The sequence below is a fragment of the Pholcus phalangioides genome, unplaced genomic scaffold (genome assembly GCF_987345545.1).
Source record: "Pholcus phalangioides strain wild (caught in Gottingen) unplaced genomic scaffold, Ppha-v1.0 ptg000014l_1, whole genome shotgun sequence".
Taxonomy (NCBI): Eukaryota; Metazoa; Arthropoda; class Arachnida; order Araneae; family Pholcidae; genus Pholcus; species Pholcus phalangioides.
The window spans coordinates 25,176,789-25,196,311 of NW_028301607.1; the positions used below are offsets into that span (position 1 = coordinate 25,176,789).

Sequence of the window (19,523 nt, forward strand, 5' to 3'; positions counted from 1 at the left end):
AACGTGACTTGACGTAGCTAAGCCACATGTCATAGCTAGAGGACAATACACCAGCATGCAAAAAACAGGCTCGTATGTACATTATTTTCAGAGACTATCTGTCAATTTTTAACATGATCGGCTTTAATGATAGTGTAATTTAAGAATGTGACGAATATGAAACAAACGACAAATATTCGAGCCGAAAAAAAAAAGCACGATAACCATTCGACAAAAAAAAGACACAATTTAATTAAAACAAAAAAAATATCACTAAAGGTTTTAAAAGGAGAACAATAAATATAATAATTGAATAAAACCAATATAAATGATCGATTATAGAAAACAACAAATACATCGTAAACACTCATAAATAAAATTGCGTCCATACTCAGCTTCACATTTAGACAATGTAAGCAATAAATGATTCATATTTTCCGAGATGACAAATCGTCTAAACACACACACACATACCGTATTTACCCACGTGTAGGACGAGTCCTTTTTTTCCCACCGCTTTTCAAAAACCCAGGTCGTCCTATATATGAGCGAACGAATATCTAAACTAAAAATGTCACTAAAAGGCAAGATAATAATAATCAATGGAAAATTGGGATTATTTTGAGAAATAACCCCAGACTAATGATAATTTCGACTGATTGAAAATGATAATTCGGAATTTATTGAAGACTCAATATTGACGGGAAAAAATTAGAATCGAGTAAAATAATTAAAAAATTAATAAAATAATCAAAAAATTTATGAAACATCCGAAAATAATGCGAGAAATAGTTTCAGAATAAAAAAAAAAATTCAGAATTTAAAAAAAACAATTTCAGAGAATTTGTTAACATTTTCAACACTTATGGAGGAATTCCTGTTTGATTCAGGGACTTGGGCTAGACGTAGGGATCCCAACAGTGGCGTCAGAGTCGGGGGGCGCATTGGGGAGCACCTGCAGCAATTTTTAAAACTATTCGGAGTGCCCCTAGAATTTATTCAGAAATCCCCCTATAAAAGCGGTTCTTAACCGCGGCTCTGCAGCCACTCGAACAAAATTAAATAAATCAATAAATTTGATAAATAAAAAAGAGGAGCCCACGGGGCTCCAGGAGTCGATAAAAGTTGAGCCTTGTAAAATATTAACCCGATTTACGTCGCCCTACATCTATGTCATCTGGCCCTAAAAAAATCTTATGCTATGATCTGTTAATAAACGAAATAAGAGAGGAGTTGAATTAATACATCTAATTTATCTTATTTTGATCTCCAAAACCATATCTCGTCCGATATGCGACTAAATACGGTATATTATTTTCCAACCCCATTGTGTAGTCAAACCTTGTAAAAACGAATTTCGAAGGAAACAATGAAAATCTTGTTTGCTGTATCCAGAGATTCACAATATACGATCTAATAAGTAAACATCCACAGGACGGGACCGAAATTTCCGTTGGGATCATTCTCATGAAATTGGACGGAAAATAAAAAAAAAGCGAAAAAAAAAATTCTTAGGGACACTTCTTTACCTGCTCATGAAATACAGACAGCAGCGAAAAAAATGTATTTAAGTTTAACAATTAAGGGAAGACATTTTTTTTTCTTTTCTGGATATTATGCCGAAGTGAACTATGAAAGAAAAGTCAACTTTTTTGTCTCCGCCGGGAATTTCGCCAGTCCTCTCGCAAACCGGGCAAAGCGCACTATCCAAATACACCACTGGAGATGCGACTATTCCTTCCTTATTTAAGCACTGTGCCATAAGGTGCTGAAGTTAGCACCTGACATAGTAGCCCCCCAGTGCCGTAACTGGCCATTCCCGTGCTCCGTGCAAGAATTTGTATTTAGGCCCCTTCTGGCCCATTCTTGGGCCCAGAATGGCGAATTCTGCCCACCCGTCTAAATGGGCCCCTGTGCGGGTACACCTGCTTAGTAACGGCACTGGTAGTACGCCCGCCCCCCAATTTTAACAAATGGCTCCGAGGTGGCGGCAGTAGTGAGAGAGAGATGTTTCTCAGCCCAATAGATGAAGGAAAAGCAAAGGCTGAGAAACATCATCTCCTTCTCGCTACCTTTAACAATATTAAGAGATAAGCGAAATGCCACGTTAGATTTGCCTATTTCAGCAACTAATTTGATATTTATGTTTGACACTGGTAACATGTTCCATCTATTTTGGTTTCTCATTTTTATTTTGGATAAGCACTGATATTCTGAGCGATTACTGTTGTCAACTGAATTTTTCTTTTTTTATGTGTTTCTTTTTTTCACCAATTTCATGGGGACAACAGATTTCTAATGCATCTTTGTTTTTTGCTAGAGCACGAGAGGAGCTCTCAAAGCTGTCTTCAGATGAAACATTACTGCAGCTTGATGTTGCAATCAAGAAATCTGGACGTTTAATTTTTATAATCTGAAAATTATCAAACCTTCTTCCTGGTTACATAATGCCAGGAGAAAGACATTTTTATATGTTTTGCAACACTAAACAAAAAAACTAAGCATGTTGAAAACATGTGATTTTCTGAAATAATAGAAGTCTCTAAACTGAAACATGAAGTGGAAATAATTTTCAATTATATATTTCTCCCGAAAAAAGTAGCCAGGAGAAGAACATTCAATAAAACATCCGCTTCTTTTTTTCCTGAATATAAATCTAATTTGTGAAATAATTTACAGTTATAATTGACTTAAAAAGGAGATTCAAGTGATGGTTACATTCTTTTTAACCCTCTCAACACAAAATTTGATAGGTGGCAACTGGTGTTATAGGACTCAAACCAATATTTTCCAGGAATGAAAATAAAATCTGGGGAAACTTTTCATTTGACTACAAACTACGGATAAAGAAAATTTTTAAAACTGTAAAAAAATATGAAATATGAAAGTATACTCGTCCTAAAAATATATATTATTGAAAAGAACGTATTTTTGCTTTAAGGTAGAAAATTATTATTTTAAAATTCAAAAAACGGGCTGGGGACAGTCAAGAGAAAGACATGAAAATTTGTCCAAGCAAATTTAAAAAATCTATTGATGAAAAAATTACGCATAGAGTGGGGACATGTAAGACACAGGTAAATAAACAGTGAAAAAAAAAAAGATATATATATCAATATATTTAATGTAAACCTGCTGGGCACACAATTTAGGCCAATTTCATGAGAATGTTTGCTATAAGCTGGGTTTGATTGCATCATTCTCTTATGAGAATGCAACAAATACAAAATTTATATGTTGATTGGGTCTTGGTTTTATCGCCATGATAATATCTCGAATATATTTTTCTTAGTTTAACCTGTTACAGCATTTGCTCATCATAGCATTATTAATGCAAAAGACCCAGCACTTATCTGTATAAAATAAGTTCATATGGTTTGCAGTTCCTGAGCTTTCCTATTTATCTGATTGTATAGAACTCACAATGAACTTAAGTTTTCAACCTTAGAGTCAAAGATTCAGCGAGTTTTAACCAAGTTTCAGTCACTCTCAGCAAAGTTTGGACAGGTTTCTAACCTGTCCAAACTTTGTGAACAAGTATTAGTGAGTTTGAACAGTTTTAATATTTCAGTGAATTTTTAACAAATATGCACAAAGTTTTTAAATCAGTTTTAATGAATTTTAAACCAACTTATGGCGAGTTTTTAACAAAGTTTCAGTGAGTGTTCAACACTTTCAGTGAGTTTTTAACCAACTGTAGCAAGTTTTAAACTAAGCTATGGCAATTTTTAGCCACACTAGTTACAGTGAGTTTAAACAAATTAAGTCAGTTTTCAACTTGGCTGTAAAGAGTTTTCAACAAAGTTTCAGTGAAGTTTTAAGAAAGTTTGAGTGAGTTTGAACAAAGGTTTAGTGAGTTTTCAAAACAGTTTCAGTGAGTTTTCGAATTAGTTTTATTTTTTCAAACCAAGGTTATATGAGATAACTGATGTAGGTTATGTAGAACGAAACACCACGACACCAATCTATCATTTGTCAAATTTACAGATGTAAAAAAAAAAGAAAACAACAAACAAAGAAGAAAGCACAGGTATATTGTAAACCCAACGAATTTTGTTTTCATCGATAAGATCAAAGTCATTTGCACCAACAACACTAGAACGAACAATTTCTGTAAGGAGGGCTGTCTTAAGAGCATCATAGGTCCCAGGGCCAAGTGATTTTTCTGAGGCCCTCACCTGGCAAATTCTTGAAAAACTCAACTTCTCATTTTACTGAGGCCCCCCCCCCCTCTCTCTTCTCTTGAGGTGCCCGGGTAAACCCATGCACTCAGAAGCACTGGCTGTAATGGGTCACAGTAAGCTGTAAATATCATGGAATGAAAAAATACACATAAGCACAATAATTTACACATAGGTCTAACATACTTCTCAACACGTGGATGGATTTATAATACTAGGCGATTAAACACATTAAACCATGAGTAAGGTTTATTCTACACTCAATATCGCTTATTCGATGATTTTCACATATGCCTCATTTTAACAACTATTTCCCCCCATTCGTACACTTGATTATACAAAATAATTGCCATTTCCAGTGTTACTTCTCACTCAAAAAAATAAATCTTTCTTTCTGCACAACATTGGTCCCAGACCCTGAGCAAACAAAGGATTCAAAGCTCGTTAGAAAGAACTGGTAAGGTTTCTTATAAGCAGAATGAATACATGAGATTAATCATTAAATCTCAGGTATTGATTATCTTAATAAAAGAATATTACTCATTCTCTCGAATAAAAAAATGCCACTCCAAGAAGTAATACTGCTCTTACGATTTATGATACACAGTTGAGCCAAAACAATCAAGCCACCTCAGCAATAAACAAATGCTTATACACTATATCTGATTTATGTTAGGATTTAGAAGATTAAATATAAATCACCTAAGTAAATGCATAGTTTTGCCGTAAGGGGGGCACATATGTAATTAATGACATCATGGGCCCTGGGCCCTGTCTGAGTAAGCCCCTACTACGTTCCTAAAAATCAAACATGGTTTATGTTGATTGCTATGCAAAAAAATAAGAGGCCCATTCCCGGGGGTTGTGCATGGGTGAGCACAAAAGCACAGGAGGGGGGTTGCTAAGCAAGGCTACTACATACTTAGTCAGCAATGGAGAGCACAAAATTTGGCAAGAACCTGTTCCTTACAAGTGTGGACCCCTGGAAAAGCCATGTATTTTTGGAGTCTCCTCTTAATGTTCCTGAGTACTTGTTAAAGAGTATTGTTATGCACTAATTATGCATAAATGTTACGGCAAATGACCAGAGTCCCAAACATGGCCGTATTGAGAACATAATCTGTGCCCAGGCCAATATGATTTTTTTTATAGGATTCTATCAAGTTAGAAATACCTACCAATTTCCTGACTGGACTACCAATTTCAACTGGATTTAATTTTTGTGAGGCCCCTCTTCTCTTGAGGCCGTGCCCGGGTGGGCCCATGCGTTAAGACGGCACTGATCATCAGTGAATTCAATGAGGGTGGTAACGACAATGTGTCTTCACAGACAGTTCACTGTAAGCTGCTGTATTTGAGCCTGCGTACAAGGACTAGCATCATATTAGGTAGTATTTTTATTATTTTGGCTCAACCGTGTATTTGGAGGACAATAGCTTTATTACAGTAGACACTTGTTTTTACAAACCCGTACAGACAAGAAAAATAATTTGCAAAATCGAGCATCAACTGTATAAACAATTATTGTATGGTTTCAGCTCCAAGATCATTGAAGCCATTTTGTTCTTATTTCTTTAAATGCAATGCAACAACTTGTCATATAAGTAAGATGATGATTTTGTACCAAAGAGCCTTCGTCAAGAGGGAAATTCTAAATTTTTAGACCACAACTTTAGCAGAGGCAGGATTAGAGTCAATGTGATCTTTGCGGCTGTCCAGAGAGAGTGTTAGCTGATACACTCTCTCTAAGATAATTTGTTCTAGAATTGCATTCATTTGCTGAAACATGATTTCCCTTGGAAAGTTCCTATGGAAAATTGTTTTGAAATTTGTTCTAGATACGGCCCAAAATTTAAAGATAAGTTTTATGAAACACTAAGAAGCCCTGTAGAAAATACAAAAACTGGCAGAAGGCTGAACAGCTTAAAATTACATAAATTACAATTTACAGGAAGAGATACTGAAGATCTTTTCATTTTACGCTAACGTACATAACAAACACCAGCTGGTGTCGATGCAAACTGGTAGAGTTTGCAGGTGTCCTTATACATTTTTGTGATCTGATCAGCTCATTTCTTTGGGGTATTTTTTTCTCATACTCATTTCTTTCTCGTACATGCAAATGGAAAAAATAAGCTCCTGAAATGTTCAGTTTCATGCTAAGAGTCTTACACTGAAAAAACGCATGCTCTGAAAACATTGGCTTTTTTTTACACATTTTCTTATAGCTAAATCTGACATTTCATATGGAATTTTTCAAAAACTTAAATTAAGCACTAAAATTTAGCTCACAACACAGCTGCTTAATGTTAGCATGTGCATCCATATCAACAAAAATGTTTGTTAGCCGAATCCATATTCATTAGTCAAAGCAGAAAGATGAAGAAAAAACTTTTTGTTAGGAGAAAACTTGTAAGCCAAGGCATCATTGTACTGAATTTAGAGATGACAAAAGGTGACTCTTTGACCCAGAATCATCAGTCTACTTTGAAACCAGCTGTGAATAAAACCATAAATTCAATTCTCAATTTAATACATGGTTTCAGAGAAATATTTACAGAGGGGGACCTAAGCAAGGCTATAGCCAGGAGCAGGAAGTTAATAGTGGGCAACCAATGCAGGGAATAGGTATTTAAAAAAAAAATTGACTAGAATGGGAGTAAAGCACAAAAAATGTGTAGCCCACAGACTGTAAAACCATAAATCTGCCTTAGCCCTAACACAATCAGTGATATGCAAGTACCTAATTGTCTGGTACAGGTCAAAAACCTTCATCAGCTTATAATAGAGGATAATGCTACATTGACACAAGAAAATACACAAACTTATTTTTAAGTATTAACATAAATAGGCAGTCATGACACATTTCGTTAAATATGATAAAAGATATATGTAAGATTTTGGCAGAATAAGATGAAAAATAGGCTAATTTAAACATTGTATGACAGTTTTGCCATTTACTTAATGCTAGTATTCGATAACCAATTCTAAATCATTAGACCATTTTTATCCAAGCACAAGCGCTAACTAGACCTGGACCTACAGTTGAAAGCTGATCCTGGACAGCTATTCGGTCTAAGTCTAAAACAAACACCAATAACAACATGGATGGAATGAATCCAGACAAACGAGCAGAGATTGAAATAAAGATATGAAGCAACGAAAAAAAAAACCATTCAGCAGCAACAGAACAAAAAAAAAAAAAATCACAATTAAAAACAACAACGATACACCAAGGCTATCACAGTCAAGTAACTACCACAACAAGCAAACTATCTGCTTAAAGTTTGCTGCTTTTTTTCCCCGATTACAAAGCACGAACACAAAGTAGCAGCAGTTTGCTATTGCAATAATGGCAGTATTCCCACAGTCATTAGTGATAGGAAAGTCAGCGACAAATAAATATGCTGCAAACCTAACCAGTCAATCAGAGCTCCGATGAATGAAGAAAATATTAACTTCCCAGCAACCTCGACGGATGATAATGCAGAATAATGAGTGCCCTGGATAACATCTGGAGCTCTCAAGGAACATGTCATCATCAGAGAGAATATAGCTGTCGTAGCCATACCAGCGAAAAACTCCAGGGTGATCAAACTTGTTACACTGAAAACTATACAACAAATATATTTTATTAAAAAGTATGTTTTGAATTTATACCATGACATTAATTGCATTTACAGAATAACTCGCCTAACAATAATACATTGCAGGGTGCCCAGCAAAATCTGCTCGATCATTTCTCGATCAAAACCATAGGCCGGAAGTCTCTTTATAGGCTTGGAAGTCTGGGGGGGGGCACGATGATGATGATGTCAATTCATATACATACACATACATTAGATCTGCCCCCCCCCCTCTCCGCCCATGATCAAAACTCTTGAAAAAAAAATCGAAATCTTATGGTCCCCAAATGTCTATTGAGTTTCAGTGTTTTTCTCTCTTCACAAAATTTTCCCTGATTTCTATCAGATATTTGCATTTTTCATCAAATATCTTCTATCCCTCCAACTTCCTACGTCACTGGGAATCCTGCACTGATTTTTGAGAGGTTGAGGCTACAATATAAGCTAGGAAAACTTTCCGAGCTTAAAACTCTTTGTTGTGATTTAGAAATGGACGTCCAATGTTCCTATAGCATTTGATATTATTACCACCTAGTCACATCACCCTACCCAAGGACCAGCATTATCACTAGTCTTGGAAAAATAGTTTATTGCTATGCTCATTAATGATGATTCACCTGGTCTGCAATTCTTAATGAATTTCAAAACCCATGAGTTTTTTTTGCCTCCAAACACAAGCAGCTCATTTATTTTGATTGACTTAGGTAGGTGTTATCAAACATTTAAACTCTACTACTACTTAACCGTACTTGCACCTCGTACACATTCCTCTACGGAATTTCTAACGAATTGGCACATGCTGGAATATGTATAGTACATGTTGAGAACCTACCATGAAGTTTGTTTCTGTGTAATGCTTGTTCTGCATAGTGCTGTTATGTACCATCAATTTTGCTAACTATGAGTGAAGTGTAATGATTGAAAAGTTTACCGTTGTGGGCCTATTGCTCTCTGTGGCGAAATCACCAAACAGGGAAATCAGCTCACATTTCCACCTAGAAATTTAAACTCTATTGCATAGGACCTTCATATATACAGAATTTTAAAAGGATATAGTTATTGTTGAGGACTCAATTTTAGTCACAAGGCAAGTTACATTGTATGAAGCCATACAAGAATATCATACAGCTATTAGTGAGAGCGACGAGGAGTTCAATACAAATAGAAAATATACCAAAGTCTCTTATAAATAGTGTATAAGAGGCTTTGCTTATTGGTGTTATCTATTGAAGGACACAAGATCCCAACTGTCTTGACTAGTTTAGGGGGTCAGCACCTAGCATTCTTTGATTTTATTATTTCAATGGAAAACCAAATTAAAACTATTGTATTCATATGTGAAATCTTCTACAGTTTAGGAGCATTTGTTTGACTTGGCCCCATTTGTTAAGACATCACTGACTACCTGAGTGGCATTCTTAGTACAAGCTCATAAAAGACCTTTGGGAGGTCTTTCATGGAATTTCAGAAGGAAGAAAGAGGGAATTTCAGAGTGAAGCCCCAGATCTTTCTATAATTCCCCTCCCCAAAAAAAGTGATGTGTTTCGATACAAAATATAAAGTAGAGTACAATACAGTGAAACCCCTTGATAAGTCGTCACTGAAGTTGTCGGGAAATTGTGACAGCTTAAACAGAGTGACCACTTAAGCGAAGTGTTGTCAGTTTCAAGTGCAATAACAGAAATTGTACAAATTTAAAATAACATATTGGCATGCAAAGTTAAAACTGCAATAATAACAAATTTATAAATCACAAAAGAGAAAGAAAAAAAAAAACAGAATTTTCACCTTTTCATTGTTTTACAGTAATAACTTGTTATGGTTGAATACACAGGCATACTCACAATTTATAGCAAAATTTTGTTTTAATTTAGACTGATCAGAGTAACTATTAGCATAGTTAGATTTTTCTTCAGCGACCCACTTTTACAACATATTTAATTTTAGTGCTCTAAATTTTTCAGCAATAGTTATGGTACAAACATAAAGAAATCTCGAATAAACACAGAGCCTGATTTTGAATTGAAGGGGCAATGGGAAGAGCAAAGATGAGATTATAAGGCTATTTTGTTTTAGAAAAAAAATCTCTGGTTTGTCAACAAATATATTTTGCTCAAATTTGAAGCCCCAAATTAGGAGGGAGAGAGGGAGGGATGTTTTGGTAAATACTTCACTTGCCCATGCAGAAATCTGGTCCAGCTTGAACAGTGCCTAATGCTTCAAGAAATTTTGTTGTTTTAGTTGGCAAATGAACTTCCTCAGTGTCACTTTCGTCACTTCAGCAATTCTTTTTTGATACATAAGGCTTTTTATGTTTGCTTTTAAACACATGGCAATGCTGTTATTAAGCTCTTTCTCTAAAGGGAGTCATAGAGAAATCATCTGTTCCTCTCTAAATTTTCCTTAGTGACAAGTAACATTAGCATTGTTATCTATGAAAGATGGGTGGAACCGAAGAAAAATTACAACTTGACCAGAGCGACAACTTATTAGCATGCATGAGGGAGATGGCTGTGGAACGAATAATTTGAGTTTACATTTCTAATCCTACTTGCAAACCAAAGTTTCACTGCATTTTGCATGTAAAATTGTATCCCAATTGTCCATCCACCTAAGGTGCCTAGAACACTTAGCGGACTGATCCTCCTATACCTTAGAGTGGCAAAACCAGTTTTTCATTCAAAGTCTGATCCTTAAACAAAAACAGCAAAGGAAACAGCTATTAGCACTGTAGCAATAACACTGACGTCACACTTAAACACAAATGTGGATGATGAGCCAGTCCAGGGTTTCCAGGAGCACCTACCTTCTAACTTTAAGAATTGTTTTAAACCATTAATTACTTTTTACTATTAAAGACTGTTTGAAGTAAGTGGAGTTTGAATCAATGAAGCACTGCAAACAAAAAGAATATACTCACAGACAAATATGTAATATATAAATCCTGTAGAGTCAGAACTCCAGAGACATATGATCAACCACTGCAGAAATATCGGTAAACTCCTCGCAAGACAGATATAAAACAACAAGTGGATGATTTTCCTAGAAATGTTTCAAAATTGATACATACAACATAAGCAAAATATTCTGGCAGAGAACACTTTGGAAAAAACTGATCAAAGAATATTCCAATGTATAAGGCTTATGAAAAATTATTGTTAATGCTTGGAAATAGAATAGGTTTGAAATCTTACAATTGTATTTTTAATTTTAAATCAATGAACCAAAATCAACTAATATATGGAGGGCTAGGAAGCCAATCAGCGCAAGTCAATAAAATTCAAAATGAGATAGAAGGATCTCTTTTTATTCTGTTGTCAGTTCAAGGGCGATATCTGCTGTTACAATATAAAGACAGTGATGAATGCTTTGGCAACAGAAAGTTTTAACCATGAAGAGCCACTTGTGCAATACAAAAGTCATTTTCAGTAAATTGCCTTACAATGATTGGCTTCTGAGCCTTCCATATATACTCATGTATAGAACCCCCCCCCCCCCCGAACTCCAAATTAAGGATTGCTAAAACCATAATGCAGATCAAGTTTTTTTCTCCACAGATATATAAGCTGATCCCCAGTGGTGTATATTTACAAGGGGGCTTAGCGGGCTATAGCCCAGGACAGTAAGTTTAGAGGAGCGGTGGATTTGAGGAATGAGTGGCCAAGAAAATTAGTGGAATGAGAAAATGACGGAAAAATTTGTATAGTCCACCATAAACCCATCTCTGTCCAGAGACCGAGGAACTGTGTCAGTGAGTGACCAAATGAAAGACCTAGAGATTCTGCAAGCAAGTGAATGAAAGAAAGTGTGCAAGCACGTGAATAAGCAAATGAGTGACCTAGAGAGTATGAATGATCAAAACAGTGACCTAGAGAGTGTGAATGATCAAAACAGTGACCTAGAGAGTGTGAATGATCAAAACAGTGACCTAGAGAGCATGGGACCAGGTCAGTGAGCTATGAAAAGAGTGATCTGGTGTGTGCAAACATTTTTTGAGAGTGACCCAGATAGTAAAGACACAGATTTACAGGAGTGGGGGGGGGGGGGCGGCAAATTTAAGAAATGACTAATCAAGAAAAGTAGACTAGAATGGAAGAAAGGCGGCAAAATTTGTGTAGCACACAAGGGTTGCAAAACCACAAATCCACCTCTGCCAACAACCCCCGATTCGGGAACAAATTTTTAAACACAAAAACTTGACTTATACATGAGTATATACAGTTTTTGGTGATACATGCTTTTATATCAGGTATTTTTGTTATATTTGACATCCATATTTTTTCAGCTACCTCATTCGGAAGTTTGCCTTTTGTGGCCTTTGTATTGATTTAATTTTCCCTTTATTTATAAAAAAATTTTGAAGGACCAGCCTCTGATCTGTGTTTGAGTCAGGGTTTAAGCTAGTGTCTCATTTTTTGCAAAATGCAAAAGAAAATCTTAGAATGCGAAAGAAGTGGTGACCACTTTCGCAAAAATGCATACAGGAGGTACTGAACGAGCAGACATCCAACCATCAATCATTACATTAGCATTTTGCTAAAGCTTTTCTCCCAATTTTCGCTTTTATTGCGAAAAGAATTTTTTATCTAGCCTAAACCCTGGTCTGAATGGTGTGGTGGTAAGATGTTCATCTACCACCGTGAAGGTTGCTGTCACGGTCCCAGGTTCACAACCCGAGGGAAGATATAGATATTTTCCCTAACGAGCTTGAAGCGACCACCGATAGATAGTGTCTTCATTTCCAGCCCACCTCATTAATGGCAGAAAATTGCAATATAGCGATATGGCCAGAGTCGGTGTTTGGTGAAGTAGCCTCTGATGTGTATACATACCTCTCACGCGAGATCAACCATCCACTGGAGACTGAACCTAGAAGCGAACACGTCTGCCCAATAATTCCACTCCATATACTGAGCTGCTTGATGCTTACCCCTTGATCAATCATGTATAATGGGAATGTTGATAGTGCTCCTCTTTCACCTATAAATTAAGAGAACCAAGAGATGATGTTAAATCATGTTCATGTCAAATAGTGAAAAGTAATAATCGAAAAATGGGTATTTTGCTCTCGAGATGATTGCAAGACTTTATATTGTGTACCAGAATGTATTAATAATAGAAAGGAACTTGCATTGCTATTTCTACAAAGAAGATCGGAGCATTGAACATATTTCTCTCATTTAAGTTCACAATAAGCAAACATGTATTCATTTTAAATATGCAATTGTATTTTCACTATGTTTTTGTTGCTCCACAATTATTTTATTCCATACATCAGTGGTTCTCAAACTTTTGCCACTTAAATGACTGCAACATATTCACACATCACTTAAGCAGCCTGCAGCGCATTTCCAGATCACTCAAGTGGCCTGCGATATATATGCAGATCACTTAGGTGACATGTAGCACAGTTAGAAGTTTTAGTGGCCTACAGTGCAGTTCCAGATCACTCAAGCAACCCACAACACATTTCCACATGACAAGTGACCTGGAACTGTGTCGTGGGTCACATCCGCATCACGTTTACAGATCACTTAAGTGACCCTAGACACATTTTCAAACCAATGAAGAGGCCCACTCTCTCCAACAGGTTGAGCAACCATGTTTTATTCCGTCTAACTGTACTGGAACCTACAGTTTATAAGAGAGTTTTTGAATTGCCTTTCTTAATATTTCTCAAATGTAGATGTTGGCATGAAAACATCTATTGATGATTATCGTCTTGCTTGTAATTATCAATAAATATTCTGTTTTGATCATACCTGTGTCATTCCTCTCTCCAAGTTAAAGTATATTCAGTCAGGAAACAACATTCTAACAAGGACCAACCAGTTTCAAGCGCACCTAATCTCGGAATTTTCTTTGAGAAAATTGAGCACATAACCCCCACACAAAGCAGAATATGCCAAAAACTGTCATGCACGTCAAAGAACAATCTCAGGGAGAATTCAGGGAAAGAACTCTTCTGTGTAGAAAAACCTATAATTTTTACTGCAGAACATTTTCAGTCAGGCCAAGGGTTCATTGCAAAATATTCCACTTTAAGGGCATGTAACATCAACTTGTGCTCCTGTATAACTTTCAAACTCACTTTTCTACAGTAGGCTATATTTCAATATGGCAGTGCTCGACAAAACCAAGAAAGTAGGACCTCTTACCAAAAAGTAGGAAAAGGAGCACAAATGGAAGCCCTGAAAATGGTACAGTAGAATCTCTTGATAGCAAACACCCTTAGAACCGGAAATTGTATGTGCTAACGAAAGGGAGGGGGGGGTTCTTTAATAGGTAGGAAAGTACACTGAAGCTCAATGATGTAATTCGAAAAAGTGTCTGTTGACAGGAGGTATTTGCTAATAGGAAGTGTACTTTATGAGAGGTTCCACCGCAATAGTTATTCTATCGATCACATTTAAATTAAAACGTCTTATATAAATTTTATTCGAAAATTACTGACAATTGAACAGCATATTTCACCTATTACAGTTTTTGAAGAAAAAATTGTCAATGATCTGCTCTCTAAAGAGAAAAAAACTAGCCCCTTTTGTGTGTTATTCAATGGGATGTCCCGTCTTTTTTTTGCTCTTAATGTAAAGTTGGGAATTTTTGATATAAGAGGTTTTCATTATAAAGTGACGATATGCTCTTCAAATTGATATGAGCCTATAGCCGTACAAAGAATTTTATCCGGGAAGGGTCAAAATTTTTTTTATTCAGTGTTGTTTAGCTGTTTCCCTGCAAAATAGCAGAGTAATTTCGGATTGGGTAGTAGCCCCCCCCCCCCCCCCCCCCCCCCGCTAGGCCAATGCATGAGTCTATGTGCAAGAGAGATAAAATGCCACTTTAAGTAATAAAGGTACTTTGGCCACATTCATGTCTCCACACTCAAAACCAAAAAAAAAAAAAAAAATTCAAAATACATAACATGCCTCACCTATCAAGGAAACAGTTATTTTCCGGATATTGTTCTGAAGTGAGCTCGGAAAGAAAAGTCATCACGTCTCCGCCGGGACTCGAACCCAGGCCCTCTTGCATACCGGGCAAGCATGCTACCATCTACAAACAATATTCAGAACAATATCCGGAAAATAACTGTTTCCTTGATATCTCTGGCTGAGAAAAAAGCCATCTATATCTCCCTAATGCCTCACCTAGTTTGTAAATCAGAAGAAAGAGCATCAACGGGACTGTGCCTCTTGTCTGAAAAAGCGTTGCAAACAAATTGAAGAATTCAGCCATGCTGACTTTTTCCATTACTTGTGGCTCCATCACTTTACTATGTTTTCTTCTTAGTCTTAATTCGCTACCAAGTTTTTCTTCAATGACCGGGCTATCCGGCTCCTTTTGCTCTTCCACAAAGATTACTGGCTCAGGCTCGTTTGGAATGATATCTTGATTATCGTACAGAGGTAAAATAGCTAAAACTGACATGACATACAAAATGAATAGTGAAAAACATAGACCTGTCCATCCATAGTACACATTGATCCAGAACAGGATGCCACCACCGCTCAAGGCACCGAATTTATATCCAAGAACTTGAGCGGTGTTTCCGTGTCCTATCTCAGAGTCCCTCAGAATTTTCAGAGCCAGTCCATCCACGGCTATGTCCTGCACTGCTGACAGCAAGTTCAAGAGGAACAGCCAAATGGATACGGACAAGAAGTTTTCCGAATAGATCATTGAACCAGATAATGCGACTACGGACAGGCTACACAAGCTGCACAGTAACCAAAACCACTTTGTCCAGAACATGTCGAGCAATGGAGCAAATGCCGCTTTACCCAACCACGGTAATAGCAAGAGTTTCATCATCGATAGTTTCGTATGTGATAGTCCTGAAGTACGCAGATGCGTGGGAATGAATTTGTCTTGGAATCCATACGGCAGACCTTGAACAAAGTATAGAATTCCCAAAGTAGCGATTTTCTTTACCACCTATGAGATACAAAATAAAATTGATAATAAAGTTGAAGAAAAAATGCAGTCAATCAATGTGAAAACATCCAGAAAATGTCACTTAATATATCTTACAGCAGTGGTGGCCAACTTATTTTTGCTCATGGGCTAACATAATGGTCAACTGCATCGATAACAGTATGGAGCCATGGCAGGTAGAGAGGGACCACACCATTCAAATATGTACTTGTTAATCTAAATATATTAATTAAATTTTCACCTAAACATCTCAAGTTTGATCGTCCGAAATTGACCCAAGGATGTTGTGTCGTACATCCTTCTAATCGGTAAGCATTGCTCCCGAGATGCCTCGCAGACTGTTGCGGTGAAAGATGACATCACGGAAGCTGTTGCCCCATTGTGGATCCAGAATTATGAAAATATGCAAATCTGGGATACAGTTGGTTGTGATTGGCAGTATTTTTCCCGCAGCCGGCCATATACAGCGGCACGAGCCCCTATGCTCTTCCTCCCTCCCTCATACATTTCTGATCCCACCAATATGTATTAGGAGGTATTAGGCAGTGATGATGAAATTTTGCTGACAAGAGGGGGGCAAAAATGGCTATAAAATTGCTTTCGTAATACTTGAACGACCCCTTATACATGGGTAATGAGAAAAATGTGTCAATTCTGAAAAACAATGGAATTCATGAAGTTTGTGAAAGACCTACATGGTATCTGGATCCACATAGAATATCTAAATTTGATGGCCAGCTACAAGTGACGAATTGATTGGCAAATTGCAAAATCAAATTGTCGTTAGAATCTGTAATCACCAATTCCGCAAACACTGTTCTAGCTATGATCGGTCAAATTAACCAAAAAACTTGTCCAGACCACTGGTTTATGAAAGAGCCTACAATAAACTATATGCGTTCAGCCTTTTGTTTGCAACATGTCACTGAAATCAATGTTTGTGGAAGTAGATATTCGATGGAAATTCAGAACTGGCAGTTACAGATTTTGGTAACTATTTGATTTTGCAGAAAAAAAAACCCCCATAAGGTGACACCACCTCTATCAGGCTATCTGAATTTTTATTCCCGAATCTTAGTTTTTATTTATAACCCATTGTTTATTTGCAATCTCGATACCCTATAGGATGTTACATTTTTAATCTCATTAGTCAATCCTTGTTTGGTCTAAGAATGTTGTTTTGTGTCTGTTATTTTTTTTTATCATAATTTTTACATTTTAAAAGCTGCAGTATAATCCCTTTTCGGTGATGTGTTTGATATGATCTCTCTCCCCCCCCCCCCACACACACACACACTCTCATCATTTCCAGACGTTTTTCTTGCAAAAGAAACATCGCCAAAAACAGATTACTATAGCTGTTCCAACCAACACATACACAAATGTAATGAAAGGCAACTCATGCACAAAATAAAGAAAGCCACAGTCATACTCACATTTGTTTTTCCTTTGGTTTGCTTGAGGTCCAACTTGGCCACTGTTTTCATGCTCATGATTCGAATCCACCTTCTTTAGAGAGATTTCTTCCGCAACTTGGGATCACATGGGCTATGCTTCAACATACATATTATAAAAATGACACCATAAGTATTATGGTATTAATTATTCATTACTGAAAAACATGGCTTATAAGAGACTTTATTGTGTAGATGATGGAAAACTGTCCATAGTCAGTGCCATAACTAGCCATTCTTGTGTCCTGTGCTAGAATTTGCATTTATGGTCCCCCTTTCCAAGGGGAGAGAGAAGCTATGGGTACAAGATTGGATCCTAGCCCATGCCCCCCCCCCCCACCTGCTGACAGCAAAGGCGTATTCACGGAGAGGCTAAGCGATTTGTAGCCCACGGCAACAAGTTCAGAGGGGTGGCAAATTTTACGATTGATGGATGAGTGGGTCAAGAAAATTAATGGAACAAGGGCAGCAAAACCATGAGCCCATATCTGCCTAGAGAGCTAGGCCAGTGAACAAGAGAGCTAGGCTTACCGGGCTGTTGACTTCCAAAGGTTGAGAATCACCAGCTACAGCATTTACGTGACCGAAAAAATGAGGGGACCAGTTCAATGAGCGACCACAAGATTGACAAACAGCATGCAAATATGTGAATGACCTAAAAGCATGAGGGACCAGGTCAGTTAACCTTTTAATAGCCAATGCTTCCAATTGGGAACATACTTTTAATTTAATTCAAAAAATACATTTTTCTTTCACGAAAACAGTTGATTCCCCCCCCCCCCCGCCCCCGAACCTATAAGGTTCTGAACTTAAATTAGAAAAGACAAAAGTTATTCGGTTCCGCTTTTATCATATCAATTTGTTATTCTAAAATCACCCATTTTCAGGGCAAAATATCTGTAAGTTTATGTTTTAATTATTAAAATAGTTTTTATAAACATACATGCATCTCAATTTTTTTTAATTATAGAATATTGTCAAGAATGATAAGAAATGCTCAATGAGACAAAAAAAATTTTCGAATTCAAGGGAACTTTTCCCATGATTGCTCCCGATTGGGAACATTGACCACTACTGACTATTCAAAGTGCAATGCAGAGGAGAGTGACACATTCCAAAAAAACAATTTATTGCTTTTCCCTTTCTGGTGTTTCAAAAGGCGGGAAAAGCATCAAATTTTGCATTGCAATGTTTACATGCAGCCCCCCGTTTTTTCTGGGGCCAAGCTTGCCTTCTCTCTATCTTTTCAGTGATTTTGTTGGTCTTTCGGTTCTCAGTTGATATCTGGTCTTGTGACTATCTACATCTCTTTTCACCATCTTGTCTGATTGGTCAAAAAAAAATCTGAATTTCAGGTTTTTAACCAATCTCCTTTCCTCTCACTGCGTAGAAACCATATTCCTAGGAGAACCCGGCTTAAGCGGGCAATAGCCCTAGGTAGATTCCAGCCAATCAGGAATCAAGTTTCACGTCTCAGCCAATAAGAGACGTCCAGGCCAACATCAAGACGTTGCCCGACTGGGCTTCTTCACAAGCGAAGCTAATAATAAAAATACTAATCACGTAAGGCAGTGGCGGCATTTTACCATCGTTAAATTTAAATTAATCGCCAGGACCATTTTTAATTGACCAAATTGATAATGACAAAAAGAGGATTTTTTCCCAAACTTTCCCAATTCATACACAACTTCACATACATTACTCACTTATCTGTCCCTTCATCTGGGGTCCCCAAGGGGCCCCCAGCCTGTTTGTTGGCTAATGGCCCGTTTTAAGGGCCAGTCACCATCGAAAAATTTTGAGTCTGGTCCGGTCTGGAATAGCTCAAGACGTCTAATTTGAGGATTGAGTGGGTCGAGAAAATTAAACTAAAAATGGGAGAAGGACGGCAAAATTCTTGTAGCCTCACAGTCTGTGATAACATGAATCCGTGTTTCTGCCCATGGGGGTCCGTCAAAGATCTCGGCCTTGGGGGGGGGGGGGGAGCCGGATTTGCAATATGGGGGGGGGGGACGATCCTCGGATTTGGTATCACTTTAAAAATTTACTTTATTAAAAAATTACTTTCTCTTAACAAGAGGTGCTTTGGGACAAAAAAAATAAGTTTATTTACTAACTTTTCAGTTTGTTTCTCCAACTTTTCCCGATCAACCGGAAATGACCCCGCTCTTATCGACCTGGAATCAATACAAAGAATCAAAAATCATTAATTACCTGCGAGCAACAGCTGAATCAATTGTTTACCAACGATCCTCTCGTCCCAGGAAACAAAACCGGTAAAATTTGATGATGTTGATACTGGTCGATTGATTCCGGTTGGATTATACAGTATTTCTGGCCTTATAAGA

The 19,523-nt window shown here is 37.1% G+C and overlaps 1 protein-coding gene across 1 annotated transcript; it reads right to left on the reverse strand.

Annotated features, from left to right (window-relative positions):
* Window positions 1-232: 232 nt before the first annotated feature.
* LOC149078329 (solute carrier family 33 member 2-like) lies at window positions 233-19,523 on the reverse strand. Its single transcript, XM_089241982.1, has 6 exons — window positions 19,390-19,523; window positions 17,158-17,274; window positions 14,935-15,721; window positions 12,619-12,766; window positions 10,707-10,828; window positions 233-7,773 (listed from the first exon to the last, which is right to left on the reverse strand). The coding sequence occupies exons 2-6, from the start codon at window positions 17,212-17,214 to the stop codon at window positions 7,502-7,504; spliced, it is 1,386 nt and encodes a 461-aa protein (XP_089098108.1). The 5' UTR covers window positions 17,215-17,274; window positions 19,390-19,523; the 3' UTR covers window positions 233-7,501.

Bases quoted from the DNA above. Each gene is read 5' to 3' on its own strand.
- LOC149078329 (XM_089241982.1), bottom strand. From the start codon at position 17,214: ATGAGCATGAAAACAGTGGCCAAGTTGGACCTCAAGCAAACCAAAGGA. The intron at 10,829-12,618 runs GTATGTATACAC...AAACATTTCTAG, and splicing joins TGGTTGATCTCGCGTGAGAG to GAAAATCATCCACTTGTTGT. The intron at 7,774-10,706 runs GTGAGTATATTC...TTTGTTGTATAG, and splicing joins TATATATTACATATTTGTCT to TTTTCAGTGTAACAAGTTTG.